General features: G+C 46.1%; 1 protein-coding gene across 5 annotated transcripts; it reads left to right on the plus strand.

Moving 5' to 3' along the window:
- Positions 1 to 194: 194 nt before the first annotated feature.
- On the plus strand, positions 195 to 26,891 carry TBC1D24 (TBC1 domain family member 24). 5 transcript variants are annotated; one of them, XM_042835369.1, is made up of 9 exons: positions 195 to 254; positions 2,714 to 2,767; positions 10,372 to 11,394; positions 13,035 to 13,052; positions 17,083 to 17,241; positions 17,995 to 18,058; positions 19,997 to 20,092; positions 20,726 to 20,960; positions 23,102 to 26,891. In XM_042835369.1, exons 3-9 carry the CDS (start codon positions 10,436 to 10,438, stop codon positions 23,254 to 23,256), a joined length of 1,686 nt encoding a protein of 561 aa, XP_042691303.1. In that variant the 5' UTR covers positions 195 to 254; positions 2,714 to 2,767; positions 10,372 to 10,435; the 3' UTR covers positions 23,257 to 26,891. The 5 variants fall into 5 exon arrangements, with proteins under 5 accessions (XP_042691303.1, XP_042691307.1, XP_042691302.1 ...); XM_042835368.1 differs by lacking the exon at positions 195 to 254 and adding an exon at positions 570 to 974; XM_042835370.1 differs by lacking the exon at positions 195 to 254 and adding an exon at positions 570 to 800.

Genomic DNA, 26,891 nt, shown 5'->3' on the forward strand with positions numbered 1-26,891 from the left:
GCACAACACCCACCACACACAGCACCCATCATACAACATCCACCGCACAACACCCACCCCACAACACCCATCGCACACCAACACCCATCGCACACCAACACTCATCGCATCATATCGGTCCTCCCGTCCATCGCTCACGCATGCGCGCTCTTGGCCCGAGGCTTTGGCGCTTTGTGCGCATGCGCGCGGCGCCCCCGTCGCTCTGAGCGGGTGGGTGGGGATGCGTGCGCGCGGCGCTGACGGGAGCGGCAGCGGTAAGGGCGGCGCGGGCGGCGGGCCGAGCTGAGCTTCTCTGGGCTGCGGCGTCTTGGGCTGGGGCTTGGAGGGCGGCTTGAGGGCTCGCGAGTGGCAGCGGGGAGGCCGTGGCGTCGCCGTGGTGCCGCCGCCTGCGGGGTGCGGGCGGGACGCGGGGCTGCGCTGCTCTCAGCGCGGCCGGTTTCCTTGGATGCCCCGAGCGCCGTGCGGCTGCTCGGTTGTTTGTCCGGGAGCCGCTCTCCGGGCGTGGATGCGCCGCGGCCGCTGTCGGCTGTAGGGAGGATTGCTGCGGCTGCTGGCCGGCGGGACGCGATCCTGCAGAGCGGCGCCGGGACCCCGCGTTACAGCCCCGGAACGGGGAGCCTTTGTGGCCGGTTCCTGCAGCAAGCTGCCGCGTCCGACGGCGATTCTGGCTCAAAGGCAGGCCGGGTTGGATTGCTGGAGTGTCCGGGAATGCTCCGAGCGCAGAAATGAGGCAGATCGCAGCTAGGTATTACGAGAAAAAGGAATTCCCTGCTGGAACGCCCTGCTTCTCGCCGCCGCTGGTAAATAGGCATCTCGTGCAGATGGTTGCTTTGCAGAAGCAGTGCTGATAACCTGTGTGTAAGGACTCGGGCAGGTGCTGCGTTAGCTTCTTGGTGCTTCCAGGCAATGCGTGGTGCTTACGTCCTTCATCGTTAGTGAGCTGGATGTGGGTTCTGTTGCACAACGGTCAGCAGGTAGGAATCTTGCTACCGAATGGCTTTTCTTTCATTAATATTTGAAAATTTGCAGGCGTTTGTGCGGCTCAAGTTTGAATGCGAGGGAGAGCGCTTTCTGCTTCTCTTTCTCGCTGTTAATAATTAAATGCTGCCAAGTAAATGTTTGTAGCAGGCTGCCCGTGAACCTTGCACATCTTTAAGCACCTCTGCGCATCCCAGCCCTCTCCTTCTGTCGCAGCCTTTGGTTACTCCCCTTGGTTGGTTTTTTTTCTTCATTCTGCTAACTTGAAACCTTGGCACAGCCCCCAAACTCCATCGGTGTTGTTATTTGGATTGTAAACTGGTGAAAGCTATGGCTGCACTAAATTAACGTGCCCATAAATTCAGGACAAGCAAGCAGGTAAAGCAAACCAGTCTGCACTGCTTATGTCTCTCAGTGTCTCCAAGAACAAGGTTACTGCAATCTGATAATGCTGCCCTGGTATTTGTTTAGCTCACAAGTGCTTTTGCTTCAGTGATGAAGCTGCATGGAGTTGGTGGCAAGCAAATTACAGACCAGAAAATTTCGGTCCTTGCTGTTCTTGCAGCTCTTCAGAACATATCCTGCTCTGTTAGGATGGAGAGGCTGCTAAAGTTGCTTGTTTAGCTGTGTGGATGCCTGCTGTGAAGCAGACAGTGTGGTAGAACTCAAAATAAGCTGTGTTGATTGTCAGGAAGAAAAGTGGCTATTTTCCATGTATAGATAGCCTTGAATTGTGGCTGAGCACCAAAGTTTCTCTTAGAAGTCCTGTGCAAATACTCAGATTTGCATGCTGTGTAGCTTAGAGTGGTGGCTTGCAGGAGAGTTTAAGTAAGTAATGCTGGTCTTTGGCCGCTGCGTCCCCTTGCACTTGACCAGGCAGTCACACGACCTGTCTGATATAAAAATAGAGCTACCTGCACTATATTAATGATTGACTCATGTGGAGTCTGTGTGCTGGGTGGGAGTACGGGCTGAAGGCATCCAGCTGTGTGACCAGCTGTTGGAAGTTCTCTGAACTAATGCGTGAATGTGCTCTTATCTGTGTTGCACCTGCGCTCAGGCTTCACCTTATCTCTTTTATTCTCCTCTTGCTTAAACTTTCCAAGTTTGAGGATGGCTTCCTGAGCTCTCTAAGGTGTTGCAGAAGACCACGGGTTGTTGACGTGCGCTGTCTCAGGGAAGGAATTCCATAGGCTGGCTGTATGAGTGAGCGTGCTGGGTTGTGCTGGCAATAGGTGTAACTTGTGTGTGGCTGCACCGGTGCTGGATTGCTTTCTTAGGATTTATTCAGGGGGAAACAACGTAAGGAAGAAGCGACTCGTCCAAAATGTGGCTCACTTTCTAGAAGCTGCCCATTTCACATAAAAAATTTTGGCCCTTCCTGTAACTTTGTAGATGAAAACATTGGGCAGCGCTGGGGCAGGAGTGTCAGAAATGAACTGCAAGGGGAACGTTGGCTGAAAGTATTTATTGCAGAGGTGCCACCAACAGTAATCCTGCTTGTGGTTTGAGAGACTGGAAGTTGTTTATGCTGTGAGCACTTTGATAATATGGTTAATTAGCTGCTCATCTGAACTGTGAGGGTATCTGTCCCCTTGTTCTCTGTTCTGTGGAGGCTGGGAGCCATGCAGAGCTTCAGGCAGATGCCTTTTAAAGGTTACAGAGGTCACTGAGGCACTGAATGCTGCCCACCACATCGCTGGTCCGATTTTAACTTCTGTTTCCATCCCAACAGACCCAGCAGAAGGGTGGAAGTCACAAGGAGATCTACACAAGGACAAGTTCTAAGGTAAGGAGTAGTAAGATCGCTTCAGTCTGAGGGATGTTTGGATGATTTCTTTCATTCATCTCCTAGTTTTGTATAATAGCTTCAACGTTTAGAGGAAATGTTTGCTTTTTGATCTGATACCCCAGGGGGCCAGGGGTCCAGCTTGTGCTCTGTGTCTTGGTACAGCCCCAGCCCTCTCCTCCCACTGAGGGACTGATGTCCATGGGCCAGAGCAGCCACATTTGCCAGAGGAGTAGGTGTGTAGGATGCTTTAAGTACCTTTAAGCTTATTCAGAATGAATGTGTGGATGAAGAATGGCATCCAGCACAAGGCCTCTCATTTGCCCCCTCTCCTAACCCCTCATCTATCTCCATGGCCCTCTCACAGGGCTCCTCTTCCCAAAGTTTTGCCCCACTGCTCTGACCAGTGTTTAGCAGTCTGCAGTAACATTGAGATTAAAACCTCAGCAACTGTTGTGTTGCTGTAAGTGCCATTTGGTTATGAAATTAGGGTTGAAACAAGGTTGCACTGGTTTGGGATTCTGCAGTGCTTGCTTTTGCAGTGTGAAATGCTGTATGGACACCATTGCTGCTCCAAAAGAGCAACTTGCTACTCTTTGGGTTTTAGTAAGGCTTTGGAAAGGCTACGGAGATGAGAATCAAAAGCAATGTATTGTTCACTGATCAGGGAAATGATTTAGCAGAGGGTTGTTAGGGCAGTATGGTTAGGCTGTGACTTGATGATCTTTAAGGTCTTTTCCAACCTGAGCGATTCTATGATTCTGTGATTCAAATGCCCTGAAATAGAACCGTTGGCATTTTGCCTGCAGTTGGACCCTCCTTTCACTGTAAAGTGTATTTGTAAGCTTCCTAGTGTTGGTGTGTGAACGTTTTGTTGGTGTGGGGTGGCCTACCTGGTGTTGTTTCAGAAAAGGAGCAGGGACAGCAGGTCACTGAAGCTTTTCTTTGGGGCAGCCTTGGAGCAGATGCACAGAGTTTTACAGAGCTGGAAGAGGATGGTTTCTTTGCAGTTGACAGCTTTAACTTTGTAATTTTCGTAATGTTCTTCTACTGTAAATCAGCTTTTGTTTTCCAAGTTCCATACCTTTAGCACTTAGTGCAGAGGGTAATAAGGTAGTCTGAGACAGAAGCATTTTCCTGCTCCCTTTTCAGCCGGTAGTTGAAAATGTGAGGCTGTAGAACCTGCCCTGAAATGAACAAGATCTGCTGATAGCTGCTGGTGTGAGTGGAGTGTGCCTTACCATTTGCAAACTACAGGAAGGCATGCAGCATTTCCACAGGCTCCTTGCGGGGTAAGGACTTGTGTTCTCAATTAGCCCACAGTTAGTGGTTCTGCCCATCTTCTGACTTAGGTTTCTCTTAAGCAATCTTGATTGCCAGAATAAAGCTTTTTGTTGATATTGGTTATGTGCGTGTGTGCACACACTATACCTATATGTGAGTGGAGAATGTATTGACAAGATGCAGGCTGTGACTGTGATGCTCTGGTTCTGCACATCAGGGATTCCCTGCAGCCTGCAAGCAAGACTCCTGGATCTCAATGTCCTGCCAGCCTGTTGTTCAATCCTGCACAGCAAAGGCTACTGTTCTGTGAAACAGGAAGGCAGGAACAGGAAAGCACAGCAGCATGGTATAGCATGACTTGCAGAGTGATGGAGGCAGGCTGTGTTGGTCAGGGGTTCTGCTCCTGCTGTGCTTTGCGTACGGTGTGTTCTGCAGCTCTGTGGCTGCGTGGGGTGCACTGGTGTGCACAGGCTGACCCTGAGCAAAGCAAAATAGTTCAGAGGAGATCCCTGGGCTCACTGTTGTGACACCTGGTCATGAAAACTGTACACTTACAAACTGCTCAGCTGGGGAGGGAAAGATCTAGGACATGTATGTGCTTTTAAAAAAAAAAATCTTACAACGTGTTGTGGGATGGTTTCCTCATACACTTGAATCATCACCGTTGTCTGTGAAATGCTTTCTGACAAATGTCTTGCAGGAGCTTTGGATGTCAGGGGAAGTTCTTGACAGAGAGAGTGGTGAGGTGCTGGAACAGCTGCCCAGAGAGGCTGTGATGCCCCGTCCATCCCTGGAGGTGTTCAAGGGCAGCCTGGGCTGGTGTTAAAGGTTGGAGGTTGGTGGCCCTGCACGCGGCAGGCGGTTGGAGATTCGTGATCCTTGAGGTCCCTTCCAACCCTGTGATTCTGTGAGCTGAGTGATGCCCTTTTCTGATATCTCCTATTCTGTTTTCTACTTGTAAAAATCTGTGTTTCCATCATTTGTGCTGTCAGCTGCTTGTGCTGAACCTAAGGCAAGAAATAAAGCATGGTTCCAGGTATTCCTATGGGGGAAGTTTAGATAGGAGGAAAAAGAGAAATAAATCTGTGTCCAGCATAAATAAACGCAGACGCTGTGTGTGAGAGGAGAACGTCTCAAAGCAGAGATGTTTGAAGAGATTTTTCTGCCATTCGAAGTTTGTAATGGGTTAAGATGTAGAGGTGGTAAATGTCAAACTGGTGGCAAGCTTTCAATGCTAGAGGGCGGAAAACGGATTGCTTTATTGCATACAGATTAGCTCTTGTGTCAGAGCTTTTCAGTGACTGTTGCCCTTTGCCTTTGGTTGCATGTAGTGGACTCAGTTCCCAAACTGAGAAAGATAGGAAGTCAGGTGTTTAGAAGAGAAAATGTACAGTGAACGTACAGTCTTCAGTCTTTAATTCTTACTCTGTCTTGTTTGTTTTGGGAGCGATGGAGTGTTGTACCTCAGTGGAAGGTTTTCATCAGCACGGCTCATGGAGTCAATGGCGAGCATGAGAGGTGCCTGTGCTGTCCCAGGGCAGGAGGTGGGAAGGAGGGCTGGCTGCCTCCTGTGGAAGTGCTTGCAGCTGTCCCCCACGTGCATGCTGACCATTACCTGACCGTTATCACTCCTTGCACTTCTGAGCTTTTTGCTGTTGTAAAGGACACGGTAGGTCAGTCACGGGTAATTAAAAGACCCTGTTAAAGAAGACAGTGGTGCTTTTCAGAAGATGCAAGCAGAGGGTTCCAAGGCAAACCTTCTGTGTCTGTGCTTCGCGTACAAGAGAAATTATACAGGTGCTTAAAATGATGTGTCCTGTTGTGTACTGTTAACAGTGCTACCCAACGCTGTCAGGTCTTTACCTCTTCTCAGTGAAGTGAGCGTTGAATACTTCTTAGGGTTCAAAAGAGTATGAAAATCCAATGGGGAGCAAAGGCGCTCCTGTTGTTACTGATAGGCTGCTGTTATAGCGTCGGTTGTGCTCCCGAAGCTGGAGCACAGCTCGTGCTGAACACAACGCCCGGGGCGATGCATGAAGAGATCGAACTGCATTTAACTCATCAAAGCAATCCATGCAACTCATATCCTCTGCTGAAAAGGATCATTGCTTAAAGTGCATCGCGGTGTGAATTGCTGATCGCTTCGGCTTGTTTTGTTGCTAAATGGGGTGCTTGAGTTTTGTCTGTTACCTTTTTCTTCTCAGCTAATTTGTGGAATGGGCAATCACTGAAGCTGTAAGTAGGAGACAGGAGGTGCTGGGGGAAGGAAGGGTGGCACTGTGACTCCAGTCTTGTTTCCTGATCCATGTAGCAGAGATGTGAGGGTAAACTGCTGTAGGCCTGGACTCAGAAGGAACTGAAAGATGCACCCAAGAGTTGGGTAGGAAAGACTTAAGAGCCTGCTGGTTGCTTTTTCTCAGCAGCATTACAAGCTTGCTGCATCGCTTTGTTCTTTCGTGTATAAAGTGAAAACCTCAGGTGTGATTCAGCGTTGTCCAGGGATGGCAGAGCACGTTATAGAAAGCATGCTGACATATTTGTCTGTATCTATGTGTATATGTGCAGTACATAGCAAAAGGTGCTGGGAAAACAGTCTTCATTAGAACCAGTGTAGCAGTGCACGGTTAAATATTATTGCCAGAGTTTACTTTCTTGTTATGCGGCCAGAACGCTGTGTCAGGGCAGAGTATCCTGGTTATCATCTGTCATCGGAGTTTCAGAAGGCAGAACTGCAAGACTGCTGAAATAGAGAACACGAGTTTCCTGATCTCATGCCCTTTTCCCTGTAGTATCTGCTTTGAGGAACCTTCCTGTTTATTAAATTCATGTCAAACAGCGTCACCTCAGCTTTCAAGCAGAGTTGGACTCTATTTTTTACAAGTTTGGAATACAGCTGTTTCACTGCTGTGGATGTGTGCAGGGCTGAAAGAAATGCATGTACGTTGGATTAGTCGTAATTCACGTGCTTCAGTTTGCTAATTCCTGCAGTTTGGAAAGCAAAAACCAATGATCTTAGTGAACTGGAGGTGGGGTTGGTTCAGTTTGTGATTGAAATATACTGAAGTGCCGCTTGGAAAACGTACAAAGTTCTTTGGCAGTGAAATTCGAGTTGTCCATGTGTTAACTTTAGTAAAAGTGCAACCTGATATTCTCTTTAACGAAGGGAAGTCATAATTCATAGGATCACAGAATGGCTTGGCTTGAGAGGGACCTTAAAGGTCGTCCACTTCCAAGTCCAAACCTTTTCTGTACTGAATGATGTATTTCGAACTGATTTCATTTTTTTTCTTTGCAGGCAGTATCTGACTTCTGATTGCCTCACTTCATTGCTCAATATTTTATACAGCTTCATTTTTCAGACGTCTTCTGAAAGTAGCCCACGTAACAACAGGAAAAAGAGGGGAATGGAATGAAAATGTGGCCGGGCTGGCAAGCCAAATGTTTCCTGACAGTGCAGTCACTGACTTGAAATTAAGCCAGCTCCAGTTCCATGGCCAGTGCTCGGTTTTGAATGATGATGATGATTTGTTTGCTTCACTGTTCTAAACCGAACTTGGAAAAGTCCTTTGTCTGTACTGCAGCCATTTTTGGTGTATTTTCAGTAAGCACTTCTGCTTCCCTCTTGTTCTTGCTGGTGGAGCTGGCAGCTCCATTAGAGGTCCATAGATTCAGCAACATCAGAATTGCGTGGCAGTTGCTGATAGAAAAGTTTGTTCTTTTCTGTGCTGATTCCTGCTTGGGGAAGTCAGTCTAATTAGAAAGGAGAGCAGGGACTTTCCCTTCAAGAGGTGTGTGCAGCTCTTAAGCTTTGCCAGGTTTTTTTTGCTGATGTTTTGAATCTCCTTGTTCTGCTCTGAGGTGCTTCAAAGTATCCCAGTTCTCTGCAGCCCAGTGCTGGGCCCTTCTGTTATCCGCAGGCTGTGTTGGAGGACACTCCTGCAATATGTTGCTAACTTCTCCGAAGTTACTTTAGCAAGTAGGAGAGAGGTTTTGTTGCGCTGCAGATGTATCAGTCTCACGGGGAGACCTTTGGGGACCTTGGACCAATGTATTTGTGCATGTGTCGTTCTGAAATGTTTTCTTGTAGTTGTCTTATCCCCTTCTCTGTATGTGACAGCTAAGTAGAGTGGAGGATGAAAGAAGATTGGAAAGGAATGGGAGGAGGACACTGCAAAGGCTGGCTAGAACTTTTCTGAAGTTTCAGGCTCTTCTCTGGCAAGTAAATGCTCCCAGTTGGAGGCCTGCTGCTTGTAGCTGTTGGCACAGTGTCAGGAGCTATGCACCATTACACTGTAGCACTCTGATTCTGTTGGCTTTGCTTGCCATTAAGAGCTGCTTTGGTGACCTTGACAAAGCCTGTTTGCTTTGCTGTTTTGTTTGTTTGTTTGTTTTAATTTAGGTCTTTGAAAAGCATGAACTGACAGACCTGCATAAATAGCCAGCAGATTTATCCCAAAGTGTGTGTAAGAGTGAAAGCTCTGATCACAGCTTCTGTCAGTCTCATTTCTGACCCCGAGCTGCTGACCTCAGTGACTTGCTGAGGAGCTCGTCACATTAATTAGTTTCTGGAATGGGCAGAAACTTCCAGAGGGGAAGGTGTTTGTTTGATGCAAGCTCTAAATATGCCTGTGACTTTGAGTGATAGAAAATGAGGAAAAAGAACAGCCCAGGTGTCACCTGACTGTCTTATGCATTGACTCAGAGAGGTTTTACTGAACACTTTCTGATATAAGTACAAAGGGCTCCCAAGGGCTGATGGCAGAAAGGGAAGACAGGCAGTGCTTCCAAACACTGTTGACACCCTGCTTGCAGAAGTGAATGAGGGAATACACATTGCCTCTTCAAGAATTAACTTTAAATAAGTGTACAACAAGAAGAAATGGTGAGCATTTCTCTATTGCTCTTACATTTTGTGATGTAAGAGATTTTATAAAAGCAGATCCTTTTTGGATAACCTGAAAGATATTTCCACCCTCAGCTGTTTGTGAAAGGCTCCTGTGTGCTGCTGACAACTTTCTGAACTGGAAGTTAAATTTGGGAGTTTCAGCGTGGAGGTCCAAAAATCCCAAATTAGTATTTGAGTTCAGATCATTTTAATGCAGCCGTTGTACAAAAGGCCGTGTCAAGTTCCATGCATTGGCTAGTCTGTTGACACACCAGTTATAAAAGAATTTTCAGAAGCATTTCAGTAACTGGTTTTGTTACTTTACCCTTTTTGCATAATATCACTGGTGCACAGGTCAGTTTTGTAGGCCTGTTGCATTTCATGGGGCTTATTTGCCTTTGCAGAGTCTGCAGCATCAGTGCAGGTGTGCTCCCCAGCTTCAGCCTGGCGCCGATGAGGGCGTTCCTGCTGTCACTAAAATGTATTACTGCATCTCCACTTCTATTTTTGCACTAACTGATTAAACATAATTCAAGTATGGCCATTAGTGGTTGCGGTCACCCTGGCTGTGGGGACCCAGGTAAACTTCAGAGCAGGAGTCAACTAGTAGATCATGTCAACGAGTGGTCTGAACGGGAGCAGGAAGATCAGGCATCAGCTTCATGGTTTGAGTTTTCTAACGGTGATAGCAGGCCCTCTAGAGGGTGATTTGCTCACTGACATTTGTACAAGATCAGAACCAGACGTCTAGTGCAGAGCTTAAGGGGTTTAAGAGGCAGTTTCGTGAAGCTGCTCTAAGCTGATGTGAGCCTGTATTGCCATTAAAAGGATGGTTCTGCCTTGCAGTCGTCTTTGCACTGGCACACTGATGTTGAGCTGGCTGCACATCTTGCTTGTCCATTGCAAATGAAAAGCTGTACCAGATCAACAGACCAATCTTGGTGACCATGTGGCTGCACGAGAGCCAGTGCCAATGTGGAGAAGCAACTGTGGGAGTACATGGTTGTGTCTAGCAGGAGTTCAGCATCTCTTTTCACTAGCTGCAGAGTATTGGAGCAGTTTAAGCTGCTCATGAAATTCCTACTTTTAGTATAAATAGTGGTTACTTCCCCCAGCAACTTAGGAATAGAGACTGCAAATAGAACAAACTTTGCAGTGTGTATTTCTGAGCAGAATGCATCTGTTCTCTTAAGTGAGAAGTTACTGCAAAAGCCCATGCCTCTGCTTGGGGCTGCAGTCAGGAAGCTCACTTTATGTGCAGATGTGCTCAGAATCCATCAATGAGTTATTGATGAGTACTTAATGGGAATGGAAGTGAAGTTTAGCATAAAAATAATTAAAAAAAGTATGAGAGCAAGTCAAATGTATGCATGTGTTCCTGAAGAAAATGGGATGCCATCTCTTACTCAAACTTGCTTTTTATTATTGTTCTCAGGAAAAGCAGCAAGTCATTTAATGATCACTTCTCATAGCTTTTCTCCTATGCTTCCCTTGGAGCCATGGATGAATACAACCGCTTTGTGGATTGGGACAAAATGGATGTTACTGTCCAGAGCCAGGATGTAAAGGAGCTGACCTGCACCGAGTTCCAGGAGCTGAAGCAGCTGGCTCGGCAAGGCTACTGGGCCAAGAGCCATTCGCTGAGAGCCAAGGTGTACCACAAGCTGATCAGCAATATCCCGTGTCGGACTGTGACCCCAGATGCCAATGTTTACCGGGACATTGTGGTGAAGATAGTTGGAAAACGTAACAGCAGCTCCCTTCCACTGCCAGAGTTTGTGGACGACAGCCTCGTTCCCACGTACTGCTTGAACGCAGAAGGCATTGGGGCAGTTAGGAAGATTATACTGTGCATTGCAAATCAGTTCCCAGACATATCGTTCTGCCCCGCGCTGCCTTCTGTGATCGCTCTGCTTCTCCACTACAGCAGGGATGAGGCGGAGTGCTTTGAACAGGTCTGTCGCATCCTTGCTTGCAACGACCCGTCCAAGCGGCTCATCGACCAGACGTTCCTGGCCTTTGAGTCCTCCTGCATGACCTTTGGGGACCTGGTGAACAAGTACTGCCAGGCAGCACACAAGCTGATGGTGGCAGTGTCTGAGGACGTGCTGGAGGTGTACTCTGACTGGCAGCGGTGGCTCTTTGGAGAGCTGCCCATGGTTTACGTTGCTCGGGTCTTCGATGTGTTTCTGGTGGAGGGCTACAAAGTCCTCTATCGCGTTGCGTTGGCTATTCTGAAGTTTTTTCACAAAGTCAGGGCTGGGCAGCCCATGGAGTCTGACAGCGTGCAGCAGGATATCCGAGCTTTCGTGAGAGACATTGCCAAGTCGGTGTCTCCTGAGAGGCTTCTGGAAAAAGCCTTTGCCATCCGCCTGTTCTCACGGAAGGAGATCCAGCTGCTGCAGATGGCCAATGAGAAAGCTTTACAGCAGAAGGGCATCACAGTCAAACAGAAAAGGTAGGGGTCTCCCTGCAGGCGGTCCGAGTGAGCTCCTCAAACGTGAGATCCTGAGGTTTCCTCACTGATGAGTGGTCAGCCTGCCTTGGGTAAGAAGGAGTGCTCTAGGGCTGCACACCCGGTATCTCTGCTGACTTTTCTGTGCACTTGATTAGAAAAAAAGTCAGCAGCCCCGAATTAAGTGTTGTTGGGATTCTAGTGGGAAGTATGGTGTGTTTATAATTCTTTTTGGAGGTTCATGTTAATTGCAATTATTGCATCTCAAAAAGGTCTTTCCCAGGCTGCTTTTTAAACGGGAAAGCATTTAAAGCTGGAAAAACAGCCAATAAATGATTGGCAAGAAAAGTACCCAAGCAAACATGACAATAATTCTTAAATACGAGATTATTCATATAAAAGATCAATTTCCTGGTGTCTGGTACCATATATTCCACTGTTCTTTTACTGTAAGTAGACAAATGCTATCTGAGGTGGAAATGTTTTGCTCAACTGCAGAGTTACTCTGGTAGATGAAGGGAGAAGTCATGCTTACAGGTTAGTTTTTAAAGCAGTTTGACTGCAAGCCTCTTGAAAATGAAGAGCAATACCATAAGTGATAGCAGAACTTCTTACACGTATAGTGTATGCGTGAAGCTCCCAGTCTTTTCCAAGGGTATATTTTTACAATTGTAGGTTAGTGTACAGCTGGCTCGTGCTTTACTTTGCTTGTCTCCTGGAGGACACTGTTCTGCCAGGCTCAAGGCCTCTAGCAACTGCAGGGTCACATTAGGCAGAGTTCTGATCATTAAGTTCAGGACCTGCGAAAAGAAGCACTGCCTCTTCCAATCTGAGAATGTCAGCTTTTCTTCACGTGCTGAAGTTCAGAAGAGCTGTAAATATCTTTCTGAGTGTGTTAGAATATTCTTCAGCGACAGAATGAAAGTTAAGCAGGAGCCCCTGTTGCACTGAATGTTGTGTCATGGGGAGGCTTAGGTTGAAAGGGACCTTAAGGACCCTGCGTTGCCATCCACGAGATCAGGCTGCTCAGGGCCCCCTCCAGCTTGGCCTTGAAAGGTGTTGTGGAGGTATTGCTCAGAACAGAGGTACCTTCCAAGCAAAACTTAGTTGGTTGATATCCACGTAACTCCTGTAGAAACTGATTTACCAAACCGTGTTGCTAATGAATAACTTTTATCTTCTCTCAACTGCTTTCATAAACGTACCAGAGCTTCCCGTCATCCATTGGCTTGGCGCTGCTGTGAAGTAGGCTCAGTTTGGATCCTGCTGTCGGCAGATGTGGTTTCTGGAGAAGTGAGCTTTTCTCCAGTGCTCGATAGGATGTCAGTTTTCTCATCCAGATGCATATTTGGCCTGTGCAAAGAGATGATGGATTATTTTCCAATCCAATAACTGAGCAGGCGGCAAAAAGGGGAAAAAACAGATGGGAGAATGTAGAAAATACGTTAACAGAGCTTGTCTTTTTATTTTCCTCTTGCTTGGTGATTCAAATCAAACTGTACTTTTGTTTCTTTCCAGGCTCCTTACGTTCACTTTGTCAAGGCTATAGAAAATCACTGATCTTTTTCTGTCTTTTTTTGTCTTCCTCCTCATACGTTCTCCTTCTGTCAATTCCATACCCACTGCACCCCTCCTGTTTGCAGTGTTACATCTCCAAAAAGGTAGGTTCCAACACTTGGATCTCTGCACTCTGCTCGCTTCCTCTGTCTTTGCCTGGCTTTTGTTCTGAAGCTGTCACTATTGCTAATGCTGGGGCAAGAAAAGCAAGGCAGCAATCACAGCATCAGATTGCTGCATAACATCTGCATACGCTCTTACAAAGTTAGTTCAAAGCACCTGCACAGTTGTGAGATCTGGGGGTCGTGGGCACAGCTGCTCAGCACGGTGGTTTGCATGCAGTGGTGCGAATCTGTGTGCCCCAGGATGGAAAAGCTTGGTGCTAACGAGCAAATTGAAGTCATCACGATGCTGAAAGAAAAACTGTGGCAAGTGTTCTGTTGTTTTTTGTTCGAGGGGTGAGGGGTTCTGTTGTGGCGTTTTGTTTTTGTTGGCCCTGTTGCTTTTTGTACCATTAGGTATTGCCCACATTCAGACCTGGCATGTGCTGTTGCAAATTTATGCAAGACATGCTTGACTATTTTTTTTTTTCTTTGCAAGCTTTCTGCAGCTGATTGAAAAACTGTTGGCCTGAATCCTACTTGGCACACTCCTGAAAGTAACTTGTCTCGATTTATGCTACGTTGTATTTATTTCTAAGCAGAAATACTTCTGTGTCAAGAAGGTCAGAGTTACTCAGCCGTCTAGCATTGATGGGTAATTAAGTCATTCATCCAGTCTTGGCCCAAAAAGCATTTCTCTAAGAACAAAAGCCAGTGATTGTAATGCCCGATAAGCAGAGAACTTGCAAAGAAGGAGAGAGCATTAAGTCCCACAGATGTGTGGCTCCAAATTAACGCCGCTGGGACCATCTTTGGCCTTGTTGCAGGTGCCCTGGGTTAACTTCAGTGAGAGATACATGCTAATATTTGTACTAACTTGTAAAATCAAAGTGGGACTAATTTCCATGTGCGTTCGTGTCTGGAAGAACACCTTGAGAGCAAACTCACCAGAGCATGTTTCATATACAGTATGTCGTGGATTTTGTCTCCTTTCAGTCCGAGTGCTTTTAATTCCAGCCAAGCAAACCTGCAAGGTCCACCTTTTATTTACTGTTGTTACAAGATTGTGAAAGCAGCAAAAAGCAGGAATCAATTTCTGCTGGGAAGCAGGGAGTTCAGAGCTGAGGGGCCGGGTGTGGATGAGAGGGCATAACAGACAGCCTGCAACACCAGATTGTGTTTCAGCCTTAAACACCTGCAGCTGACCATTAATGACTGAAAGGAAACCTATCGCTTCCACCAGGCCTTTACGCCCTTAAATTGTGCTACTTTCTAACCCAGTCGTATCTTGTGTCCTTTGGGATAAGAAGGTATCTTCCCAACACCCCAGCAGAGGACAGCACTAGGGGTGAGATCCCAGTTAACTCCAGTTCAGTTCTGGTGATGGTTTCATGGCACATCTCCATGCTCTGCCAGTCCACATCCAGTGTGCTTAGCTTTGTTTTCCACTGGATGACTTTGAAAGGCCTGTGGTGGCGATGGCACCTAAACTTCATTTTCAGCATCTGGCATCAAATGAAACCTCTCTGTTTAGCCAGTTTGTGTGCTGTTCGTTTTCACTCCTGTACTGCTTGAAACGCGGCTGCCCAGCTGAAGCAGATGGTTTTCAGTACTAACAAATATTTTCTGAAGTTAACAGAAATGCTGCCAAAAAGGAGAGGAGGAATGAAGGTCAGGCACTTGCAACTCTAGTTGCAGTTTTCTGAAAGCCATAGGATTTATAAAGCAGTGCAGAATTTGGTTTGGAGGGGGCTGATGTCCAGGGGGACTGGTTTCAACACTGGATTACATTTCCAGTCTTAGGCACCTACGGCTGTGATTTATGATGGGGAAATAAGTCATTTCATACAGAATTCTGCAGCCAAGCAGTGACCCCAGTTTCACTCTCTGAATGGTGACATGAAATGTAAAATGATTCATGGTGATATTGAAGGGGCAGCCTGGAATAGGTTCATGAGGCTGATGGAATGCAAGGTGTGTTTTAGTGAACCAGAAGGCTCTGCTGGTAAAGATGATATCCACCTACATGGGAAAGTGCTAGTCCATTTATCACAGGATGGCCTGGGTTGCAAAGGCCCACGATGCTCCTCCAGCTCCAACCCCCTGCTGTGTGCAGGTCGCCAACCAGCAGCCCAGGCTGCCCAGAGCCACATCCAGCCTGGCCTTGAATGCCTGCAGGGATGGGGCATCACAGCCTCCTTGGGCAACCTGTTCCAGTGCCTCACCACCCTCTGATGAAAAACTTCCTCCTCATATCCAACCTAAACCTCCCCTGTCTCAGTTTAAGACCCCCATGCTTACCCATGTAAGCAGCCATTCCCCCATCATTGTGTTTTTCCTCTGGAAGTTCACTGTGATAAACCAGTTGACAGTGCTGAATGTTCTTCTAATTCCTCAAATGTGGGAAAAACCCTGCTTTTGAATGAGCTCAAACCAGGCCTTTGTTTGCCAGCTGTGTTCCACAGTTCCACCAAGCCTTGAGACCAAATGGGACCAGAAGGGCTGAGGCCTGCAGTAAGATCTTGGCAGTGTGGATTTGAGTCTGGGCTTGCATCAGGCTAGCTGACCTCTCTGGTGTCTCAGTGTGCTGTGATTAAAAGCAAAAATAAAATCCCAGGCAGAGTAATACTGTAAATTTTGCTGCTCACTGATTGTTGGAGGCTGTTTAAGAAGGTGTCCAAATGAGTTTCTTACTAACAAATAATGCAGGGCAACAGTGCAAGCTGTGACTTGGTTCATGTTGCTGAAGGAAGCAGTGGTGCTGGGTTGTTTTAAGTGACTTGAGGAGTCACCTGGCTAGTAATGCTGGCATTAAGGCAGCTGTGCTACATTTCAGTGAGCATTTGCCAGTTGTTCCTGGCAAGCTCTGCTCTAATGTGCTGTGCAAATGCTGATCTCTCTGTGCCACAGGCAAGGAAAAAAGATGTGTGATGTGTTTTAGGGAGCAGCCCAGCTGTGCAGGTGTGTAGCATTGAGGACTTCTGTGTTCTGTGAATGCAGGAGGAAGGAAATGCAAAACTATTAAAAGAAAAAAAAAAATGCATGAAGCCCTGAATTGGAAAACTCTTGCAGTTCTTGCACAAGCTGAACTCTTGCATGCAGAGCAAACTCCCCAAAACTTGGTGCAACTAATTGCCACTCGGTAACTTAATATCTTGTGTGAGTTCATCTGTCACTTCTCCCATGTTCTTGGCTGTCACATTTGCATTTTAAAAGTCTTTAACATCACTCATGAATTCAATAACCCTCATTTAATCCCCAGGCTCTAAGTTTGTGTGTTTATTTAATCTGAGAACCGAAGGCTGGTTGAGGCGTTCCGCTCTTATTACTACTTTTAGTACTTTCAAGTGTTTGAAAGCCATGAGTCCGTTTTCATAAAGGTACCAGGCCCCTTTGTGGAGGATGGGGGTGGTTTCCAGTGGGAGTGCCTGGCATTCCTTCACTTCACCTGCTCAGATTTTGTCTGCATCTGCAGGGCTGGGAACTTCTTCACTTCTTAATTAAGTGAAATCATTCATAATGAAATGCTTCCAGTTGGAGGAACTTTGCAGAAGCTTCAAGTATTTGGCTTGGATTAGCATTGCTTAGCACGGTAGTGCTGATTCCTCTAACATTTCTTTTTACAAATTCCCTAATTCCAAAATACAGGCAGCAAAATAGAGGGGGAAAATGTTCTCTCTTTTTTTTTTTTTTCTGGCTGTTTCTGCAGGTCTGTTGTTCTTTGCACTTCAGTGCCAGCACTGGTAAGACCGTGCCTAGCTGCTAGCTGCCTCGCCATTATGCCCTCTGTATGCACAGGTGCAGGCCACAGCTGCTTCAGGTGTCCCAGTAAGGATGGCTTCATGTCACAGGCTGTGTTGTACTGCTGTGTTTCACATTCTTCACTAAATCTAATCCCGTGGGCTGGAGCTTTGGGTACTGACACGTCTGTAGAGTCGTTAGGCGTTCAGCCCTTTTCTTGTTGCTGTCCAGTGATCAGCCTGCTGGTTTTGTTCAGTCGTTGTCTCTCAATGTTCTGTGCTGTGTTTCTCAGGCAGAATGTGCACTTGGCAGTCCACGCAGAGAACTTCAAGTCTGAAATTGTCAGTGTGAAAGAGATGCGAGATATCTGGTCGTGGATCCCGGAGCGCTTTGCGCTTTGCCAGCCCCTCTTGCTCTTCACCACCTTGGAACATGGCTGTAGTCTGAGCAGGTAACGACAGCTTTCCCTGCGCTTCTTTATGGGCAAAAAAGAGCATTTAATGAGCTGCTGACTGGATGGGTGTAGTCAAGCTGTCTGAAAAGCAGTCAGAGGTGGAACACAAATGTGGCAGATTCCTCTTGGCTTCAGCATTTGATCAGGGCGTCTCATTTGCCAGAAGGTGGAGAACCATTTTAATATGTCTGCAACCAATTGGAAAGGTCAAACGTACATCAGAATGTTCTGCTCTGAGATTGGTTCGTTCTCCACTGGTTATAAATGATTTAAATTGGTGGCTACTCTTTAGGCTCTTTTGAGGGATTAGTTTGAGTGTGATTATCAGAGGGAAGTAAGGGAAGTGAAAACTGGTGGTTCCCTTACAGTTTCTTTCTGTCCGTGATTCTGATTGTTGTTATTAAAGTGGGATAAAATAGACATGAGTTTTACTTGCTCTTGACACACGAGACTGTACAGCTCCTAGTAAGTACTTCCACTCTGAAACTGAGATAGTGAGCTGTCCCAGAGCCATGAGGAAAAGTAAAAATGCATCATAATTATTTGGTATCAGACACACAGCACTGAAGCATTGATAATCACCTGCCCTCAGGATGCAACTTGCTTTCCATTGCCTTATGTAAAATGCTGCTGTGGCCATAGCTAGGCTTATTCTGAGGGAGCACAAAAAGCCCTGAAAAAGCTGACGAGAGGAGAGCTGCAGTTGGCAATGGTTGTTGAGTGCTTATTTTTGTGTGCTTTGCACCTCAGGTTCTATTCTCACAGTGAGGGACACGAGCCTACTCTTGTTCTGATCAAGACCACAGCAAAAGAGGTAAGTGAGGTAAAAGGCGACTGAAGAAATTAGGTTTTGAGCAGTTGTGTTTTAATACAGTATTCCATGCAGCAGTTTCGAAGAAACTGAAGAAACAGGGAGCCTGGAATTGCTCCAGTGTTGGGATTTTCTGATTGTTTTTTAACAATTGCGTGCTTTAATTTATTCCTCTTGTTGCTTATGGGGCTTAGACGTTCGTGGGTAAGTCTTGTAAAGTAGGTTGTGGTCTGCTGTTCTTCGTGAGTAATGGGGGATGATGGGCAGTAGCTACACACTGAGCTCTTGGACAGACTCTCTTAGTTACAGAATCAGAAGGAGATGCTGTGAAAATGTGTAAACTTGTGGTTCATAGAGGATATTTTCATTTTCTCCAGGACACAAAGAGAGAAAATAGCAGAAATTGTATGGTAGGAATTATAGTGGGCTAAATAACGTGAAAACAAACACATTAGTTTTATTGCATAGTTATTAAAAAAAAAAAAAAAAAAGCTTACAACAAGAAAGTTTCCCAGACCCTCAGAAGGACTGCACATAAATACCGTGTGTGATGAGGGTCTGTTCTCTGCCATGCGTGAATTGCAGAAGCTGTGTGTGATGTGGAGCTGTAGGTACAGCCCGTAGGTTGGTATTTCTGCTTGTTTCCCCAAAATGGCTGCCCCACGGAGCAAGCTCCTCACTGCTCTTTTTCACATCCAGCTAATGCCAGTGATGCAGGTTGTTTCATAGCTGTGTGTGTTTCTGGCAGTCCCAGACCTGTGCTACCAACCAATGGTTCATATGATGTCCGTTATATCTAAAGAGAAGCAGGAAAATGGAAAAGGCATTATTTTGCTTCTTGTCCTTTCCAGCTTGGTGAAGTGATGCTGTTTTGACAGCATATTTAGTTTCCTACCTCTCAAACAAAAAGAAGGCCCCCGTGGAAACAGGGAGAAGTGTGGGGTGTTGCTGTTTGGTTGGTTGTTGGGAATGTGTGTGTGTGTGTGTGTGTGTGTGTGTGTGTGTGTGTGTGTGTGTGTGTGTGCGCTTTGGGTGGGGGTCACATTCGTCCTTTATTCCAATGTTTATCTTTGTGTTTTGGAAAGAAGAAAGCTAACCTTCCCATTTTCTGACTCTGGTGAACTTTGGATGCATCCAATGACATTCTGGGGTATTTACTTCATTCACGTGCTTTACCTGATTAACAAAACTGTTCTTGAGAGCTTTTGTCCTAGGAGCTCTGCTTGTAATGCTGGCAGAGTCCAAACAGCAAGTGAACGACTGTTTAACCATGGCTCTGAGAATGTGCTATATTGCTTTGCTGGTGTTCTTAGACCTTTGCTGTTTGTTTGGTCTGTCTCCCCTTGGTAGGAATGCTTGTTGCTGGTACTGAGAAACTCTTCTAGTGCAAATGGGGGAATCCACAGAAAAAATCAGACCTGTAAGGCTGTCCTGTTCTTATGGAAGCTACTGAGCTCCATGCTGTTTGAACAGGCTGCTCTAAATGTTGGAGCTAGTTTTAAAATCAGTCTAGCTGAGCCAGTTTTACCTATAGCTTGTTATGGGGAGGACTCAAGGCTACTGTGTGCTAGCAGGGGAGGACAGTCAGCCAGAACTGCTTATACTGTGACTTTGGATGCTGAAAGGATGAAGTAATGTAAGGATTTACAAGTCTGGAGTCATTTGTGTTTTGGTCACTGAGGGTACATTGGAACGTTTCTCCTTTAAGGCCTCACAGATGTAAAATAATTTATGAAACATTTCGTATTTAAAGGGTTCTCCCCAGCAGATTAAAGCAGTTTAAATCTATCTTTAGATATAAGTACTTGTGCTGCTTTAATCCACTGATGTAGAGCTTTTGGAAATCAAAGCTTCAGTTCTGAACTCTGCAGTGTTGCTCTCAGTTGTTGAAACACACTTTGTTCTTCTACCTTGCTGCTCACACCTTCCTGTTCCCACCAGGTCTGCGGTGCTTATCTGTCCACCGACTGGAGCGAGCGCAGGCGAGGTGGGAACAAGCTGAGTTTCTTTGGAACTGGGGAGTGCTTTGTGTTTAGGGTGAGTATGGTTTCACAGAATCACAGACTGGCCAGGGTTGGAAGGGACCTCAAGGATCATGAATCTTCAACCCCCCTGCCACATGCACGGCCACCAATCTCCTCGTTTAATGCTAAACCAGGCTGCCCAGGGCCCCATCCAACCTGGCCTTGAACACCTCCAGGGATGGACGGGGCATCCACAGCCTCTCTGGGCAGCTGTTCCAGTTTCCTTGCTCCTTGCCCTGCTGTAAGGCTGTGCTGTACTGGTGGGACTAACTCCCGCTTCCCTTCCAGTGGAAGAGGCTGCATTAATATACTTTTGTTCTTAAAGCCTGCCGAGCACTTCAGGTTGGGTGGAGGAAATGTTACTTCTCAGTTCTGTGCTGAGCCTTTTTTGCCCGATGCTCAGAGCTCTTTTTCACAAGTGTTATTAAAGTAACTTTGGGGACCACTGTGTTGTTTTTTTCAATCACTTAAAAAGCAAAGATATGAAGAAAAGAAACGATATCCAACCTAACAATGGTTTGGTCTGATCTTTACCCCTGATGGTGTGGGTGGAATCCTGAGGGGCTCGAGTGTTGTTTTCCCTGCAGAGCTCTCAGCACTGTTACTGCTCACCAATAGAAAGTTCTGTTTCTCCTCACCTGCATAGCTGCAGCCAGAAGTGGAACGCTATGAGTGGGTGATCATCAAGCACCCGGAATTGGCTGCAAGTGGTTCTGAGCCAGAAAATCATGCCTCGCCAGCTTCCAACACCCTCTCCTTCAGAGGCTCCCCCTCAGACCCATCAGATCGCCTTTCTCCCTTCTTATCAGCTCGGCACTTCAACTTACCATCCAAAACAGCTTCCATGTTCATGGCTGGCAGCAGTGAATGCATCATTATAGGTAAGTCAGTGTGAGAATGTGAGCATGTATTCCCCACCGCCTCTCATCACTATTAGATGAGAGAGTCCCATTTATTTACCACATAGGCATTTCAGTATTGTTAGTACTATTAGTATTACTGTTTGGAGAGAAAAGTTGCCAAAACATGATATTAACCAACAAAAGCTTTCTTTTGGCAACTTGCATAAAATGTGCATTTGTAAGTAAGGTCTTTGATAGTAACTTGTAGCTTTGAGCACAGCAATACCTTCGTCCTGCATAGTGATGAGAAGCAGCTCTCGAAGGGGAACTCGGCACTGAGGACTTTGACTCATAGAGTGGAATGTGAAAGACATTCCTTCTTCTGGAACTGTATCAGATCTGTGGTGATGCTTAGCAAAGTTGTCACCTCAGTGGTGGCAGATACAGAGCTGTAGTTGTCCTTCTTCCAGAAAGCTTCACTTGACACACATTAGGAGTGCAACTAACCCCGTGATTTAAACAATACCATCAAATGCCTGCTGATTTTCCACTTAACAGCACATGCACTACTCAGCCATAAGTTGGGCTGCTTCACTATCAGCTGGGCTTGTGAAATGCATGTGTAATTGAATTGGGAAGCACTGAAAATTAGAGATCACAGGTATTTGAGAGATCTGAACTGTTCACTATTGGTAGTAATAAAAGAAATACAAGCTTGAGCAGTAGTGAAGTGAATGTTGCACGTAATCCAGCTGTAGATGAGACTTTCCGCTCCTTTGATTCCTCAGATGGTTTTTGTTTTTTGTTGTTTTGTTACACAGTTGCCCTATAGGCAGTTGGGAGGTCTTTCATTTTCCAAGCACTTTTGTCTCTAAATCTATTTTACCCTACTGCATCTCTGGCCATAAGCTCTGTGAGTATTGACCAAGTGACACAGGTGATCAAAATGCAGTTTGCTTTGATGTGTTTAATCATGATTAAGAATACCAGGCCAGTTCTGTTCTTCTCCTAGATTTGATTTTGATTGCTAAGTTTCCTCAGCTTTTTCTTTACAGAGGGAAAATGTGCAGTTGGGATGGATTATCCAGCACTGAAAGACAGGCCTGAAGGCAGGAAGCTGAGTCAGTTTTCTTTTTCTTAAGGAATTGCATGGGTCTATTTTAAAAACCTTATTCTGATATTATCACTGGAAAGCAATGAATCTGAGCTTATTCAATTACACCTGAAGACAACAAGCAAACATCACTTAGGACATGGATGTCCAACCTTTTGGCTTGCCAGGGCCACACTGAGGGAAGAAAAATTGGTTTGGGCCACAGTTGCATTGTTGTCTATTAATTTTCTGAGTCTCCCTTTCTTTTTATTACCAACCACTGCTGGGTTCCATCAGTGGCTGTACCACATACATTGCCAAAGGATAAAGAAAATCACTTCAGTGTTTTTTTGTGGTTTTTTTTTTACTGCTCCATACAAATCAAGACATTGGGTCGTGTCTTTTAATGGCACCAAAGCAGCCATTGCTTCAGTGACGTGATGGTTGTTACCAATAATAAGACTGGCAGGTTGAGCCATACCTGTAGCATCGATGCCTTCACCTGTCACCAAAGCACGGCACTGGAAATGAGCAGCTTCAGTCTCCAAATTTCTTCCCGCAGATTTTGCTGCTCCTCTGGTTTGCCCAGCTGCAGCCTGGGGAGGCAAACCAGCGTGAGGAAAATCCGTGCTTTTTGTCAGGACAGATTACATCTGCCACGCTTTCCACACGTTGCCTCGTGAATTCACATCGGTACGTGGTGCTGTGTGTTTGCTGTGGCAGATTCGCTGCTGCAAAACAAGCTTTTATAGCAGTCTGTTTGAGTTTTAGCTTTAAAAAGATGTTAAGACTTGTCTTCATTTCTGCTGTTCTGGCCTTACGAAGAATTCCTTGACATTCATCAGATTTGGCAGCAGGTGTTGGCATATGCTGTCTTTTCAAACTGTGATCTTTGAAAACTGACATGATTTCCTTGCGAATTACGCGTAGTGACTGACTTGTCTGAACCAAAAAGTCCTCATCTGTCGACCTCCCGCCCGTCGGACATGCCTGATTTAGGGCTTCTGGTGTTTAAATCGGCTTCTATAACAGTTTCTCACCCTGAGACATGCAAAGACAGCTTTAACTCGGGGTTTTCTCTTCCCAGGAGGCGGTGATGGCCAGGCTCTTTACCTCGATGCAGACCTGAACCATGGGAGGACCAGCCACTGCAACACCTTCAACAATCAACCGCTGTGTTCTGAAAGCTTCCAGATCTCCGTCTTGGAGGTGTGGGGCTTCAGGGACACCATGAATGGCTGACATGACTATCGTTGTTCAACTAGCTTTCAGTTCTGGTAGGATTCCCAAGGCAAATTCTAATGCAGGAGCCAAGTTAGAACATAGTTCCCACTGGACTCAGTGTTCCTTAATAATTACTAAGCAGTGCACCTGGATGCAGGGCTTAGTTGTGTTTACTCTTATTTAAGGCAGGTGAAAGTGATGTACTCTTTTAGCTCCTTAGCTTGGAACCTCCAGAGACCCAGTGTGGCTGGCTTCAGGTGTTTGATAGTAGGCAAAATGAAAACTATGTTATTTCAAACAATCTTAAATGTGTACAGGTCTGTATCAGAGGACAATTCTGCAGTTCAGCACAATTCCTCAGAGGTGCTGATCTGGCTGAGGTGTACTGTAGAGCATCTGGCCCCAGCCACAGATATCAAATGTTCGTTTATAGCAACACTGGAGGCCTCGGATTTGACGTAGGGCAGTAGTTCACAGAGCCATTGCCCCAGTGTAAACAGATACTTTGCAGACAAGTCATGAGTACCACTGATGAACCATCAGTACTGTTTTAGGAGTCAACTATGAAGGAACTGTGATTGCTAGTTCCCCTTCTGAGTCCTTGATACATTCCAGTTGCATCTCTTTGTGGAGGCTGCCTCTGCAAAGGGCATCCAGACTGGACAGGGATATCTCAGAGGCTTGATTTTGTTTACATTCCTATTCCATATCAGTATAATAGCTCAGTCTGGCTCAAGTTTCAGGCAGCAGAAAGCACAAGATTGTATGGAGTGCTTAGACTTCTTTGTGATTGAGTTGTTCACGGAAGCTGAACTGAAGCATTAGCAGTACGAATAACTGTGCAGTATCACTGAATGTGTAGGGAAATAGGCACTGGGGTACAGAATGCACCCTCCTCAAGTAAATGGAGGGATGTGCAGGGAAATATTCTGTGCAGCATTACTCTGGGAGTGAAGAAGTTTCCCAGGAGAACTCTTGGTGACACTTGCTCCATATCACAAGCAAAGAAGAAAGCGCCGGTGGCTTTTTTGGCTGTTTAATCCAACATCTGTGTTGGGGTGGGGAAAGCACGATTGCTGCTTACACATGAAGTCCATAAAGGGTTAACATTAAAAATTTACAGTGATGAAATATCTCTTGGGCTGGACAGGGTCAATCAAGTTGATAATGTTAGCTTGTACAGCTTGCTAGCAAAGAAAATACCTTGTGTCTTTGCTGCTTGCAAAGCGTATGAGCAAACTTGGCAAAAATGAAAAAAACAAACAAAAACATTTAAAAAGCCATTTTGAATATTTTATTTTTTTCAGAATAACTCCTTGGAATACTTGATTGCATATACAAATCCAAGGTGTCATCTTTTGCCCCACAGATATTTTCCAATTACATCATTTCTCATGCTGCATGTTCTTTTCATAGGTTTTCATAGCTTGATTGAAGTGGAGGGGCTGGTATAGAATGGGAAGGATCCTGACAATCATATCTGGTTTTGATAAGCACTGCTCATGCCTTTTTTTCAAAGCTGGCAGTATCCTGTTGCACTAGGTAGCATCCCATCATCTTCCTGTGACAATTTAGCTGGAAAACATACTGCATTTAGTAGGATCTCTTAAACAGAGGTGGGATTTCTAACTTGGTCCATATCTCCTTTTCTGAGCTCATCTTTGAAGTGCCCGTGCAGGAAAATGATAAGATTGATGTTCAGCTCTGTTAAGCTGTCAGAAATTCCCTAGAGCTGCGTGCTGGCAGGGTTTGTGGGACTTCAGAATTACTCTCAAAATAACAAATAGGTTTTTCTGTGCAGATTTGTTCCCACAGTCACTGGTGGTGACTTTTTGTCCCTTTCCATCCCCACTGGATGCAACGGTGTCAGCAAGGCCTGAGTGCTGTACCACTTTGTAAGCCATATCTACAAAACCTCGTTCCTTTCCCTGCTCTGTTGTAGCACACAGAGATGGGGATGTTTGAGCAAATAAGAGCAGCTTCTGATCCCTCTGGTGGAGGTGCACAAGAGCCCTCTCTCGGGTAACTTCTCTGAATGGCCAACCAGTCTTTGGCATCCCCCCCCAAGGACACGTGACACCGAGTGACAGCTTTGCAGCTGGGAGCACAACCTGAGCTGTGACCTGCACAGCTCTGCAGATCACAGCAGGCTGTGGGGGCCGTTTGGGGCAGGTAGGTGTGCTGGCAGGTGATTTTCCTTCTGTTCGTTACTCACATCAATCTTGAGGCATGTATTGCAGCAGTGGTTTTAGTCTGTTTGTTGCATTCTCCTCTTGCAGACATCCTGCAATGTAGTGTTGCCTTTGAATAGCCTAAATAAGTAAGAGGCTGCAGTAGTCTAACCAGATACGTTATACAAAGCTCTGTCGTCTTCACACATTCCTTTGGTTCAGTAAAAATTGTTTCTTTTCCAGTGCAAATCCTTGGGTAGTTGTTGTTAATAGTTGTGAGGCAGCCTCGAGGAGCTGTACTGTGAGTTGATTTTTCTTTGCAGTAGCAGAGAGGCATTTTTTGTCCCTGTAGACAATGATTGTCACTGTCCATGAGTGTATCAGCAGTCCAAGTAAGTGAGCCAACAGTTGATGTGCTAACATGCAAAACCCTTCAGATAGGCCACAAACAAATGGCTTTCTAAGAAAATGGGTTCAGCAGGCACCTTCCCAGGCTATCTGAAGTTCCCCAGCTGCAAAGTGGTTTTGATTCCGTTACAGATGACTCTGTGTGCCCTCCTGCTGCTTTCAGTGACAGCAGGAATACGGCTGTCACTGCAGGGACAGTTTGATGTGAAGATGCAGAGCTGAAGGCTGAGCATTGGCTGCCACGGTTCTTCGGGAGCCATTTGCTTTCTTGGGGAGCTGGTTTTGTTTTGTAATTCTCTACTGAAGGGAGAAAAGAGCAAAAATTCCTGACACTGGAAACTTGCATGTGTTTGTAAATGGCATCAAAGTTGTTTCCAGGCCACAGGAGCTGTTTCCAGCTGCTGGCCAGGCTGGACAGCCTTCTTCAGTAGATCCACAAGCTGCCATTCCTGCACTTGGACATGCTTTGTTTTCTGATGAAGGATGTTTAAGGCAGGAGGAAGGGAGGAAAACTTCAACTTCCTCCGTGTTGAGATAACTGAAGGCAAATCGAAGGGGCAGACAGTGCTGCTCTCTGAAGAGTTAAAGATTAATGCCAATAGGAAAGCTGTGTTTTGCCATGGGAGAAGTGGCATAACTTACGTATCAATCAGTTGCTATTTGTGTGTGTGCACTGAAGTTTTGTTCTTTCTCCTATGAAATATGTCCACGTTTTTTATGGGGAGTGAGCTGACCGTGCAGTCACTGTCGCAAAGCTGATGCCACAGTGAGTGGGACCGAGAGCTCTCCTGCAGCCATGGCCCCGGAGGAGCTCAGCTGCTGCAGCCAACACCTGGAACACTACTGTGGGGCAGATGGGAGGCCCAGGAATCCCCCTCACAGCCCAGGGTGCCCTCTGCCAGCACTGCTGCCGTGGGTATTGTACTGAACCATTCGGAGCTGAGATGAGCGTGTTCTCGGGTGATGTGCTGCCAAATTGGTGTCCAGCTCTACTCTTGAAATTGCTGCCCTGTGTCGATGCTGTTTTTGTCACCGTGTAGAATCTTGGATTGTATTAAAAGGCGTTGGACTGTG

The sequence above is a fragment of the Centrocercus urophasianus genome, unplaced genomic scaffold, assembly GCF_019232065.1.
Source record: "Centrocercus urophasianus isolate 14NV4802_14NV808 unplaced genomic scaffold, USGS_Curo_1.0 seq_51, whole genome shotgun sequence".
NCBI classification, from domain to species: domain Eukaryota; kingdom Metazoa; phylum Chordata; class Aves; order Galliformes; family Phasianidae; genus Centrocercus; species Centrocercus urophasianus.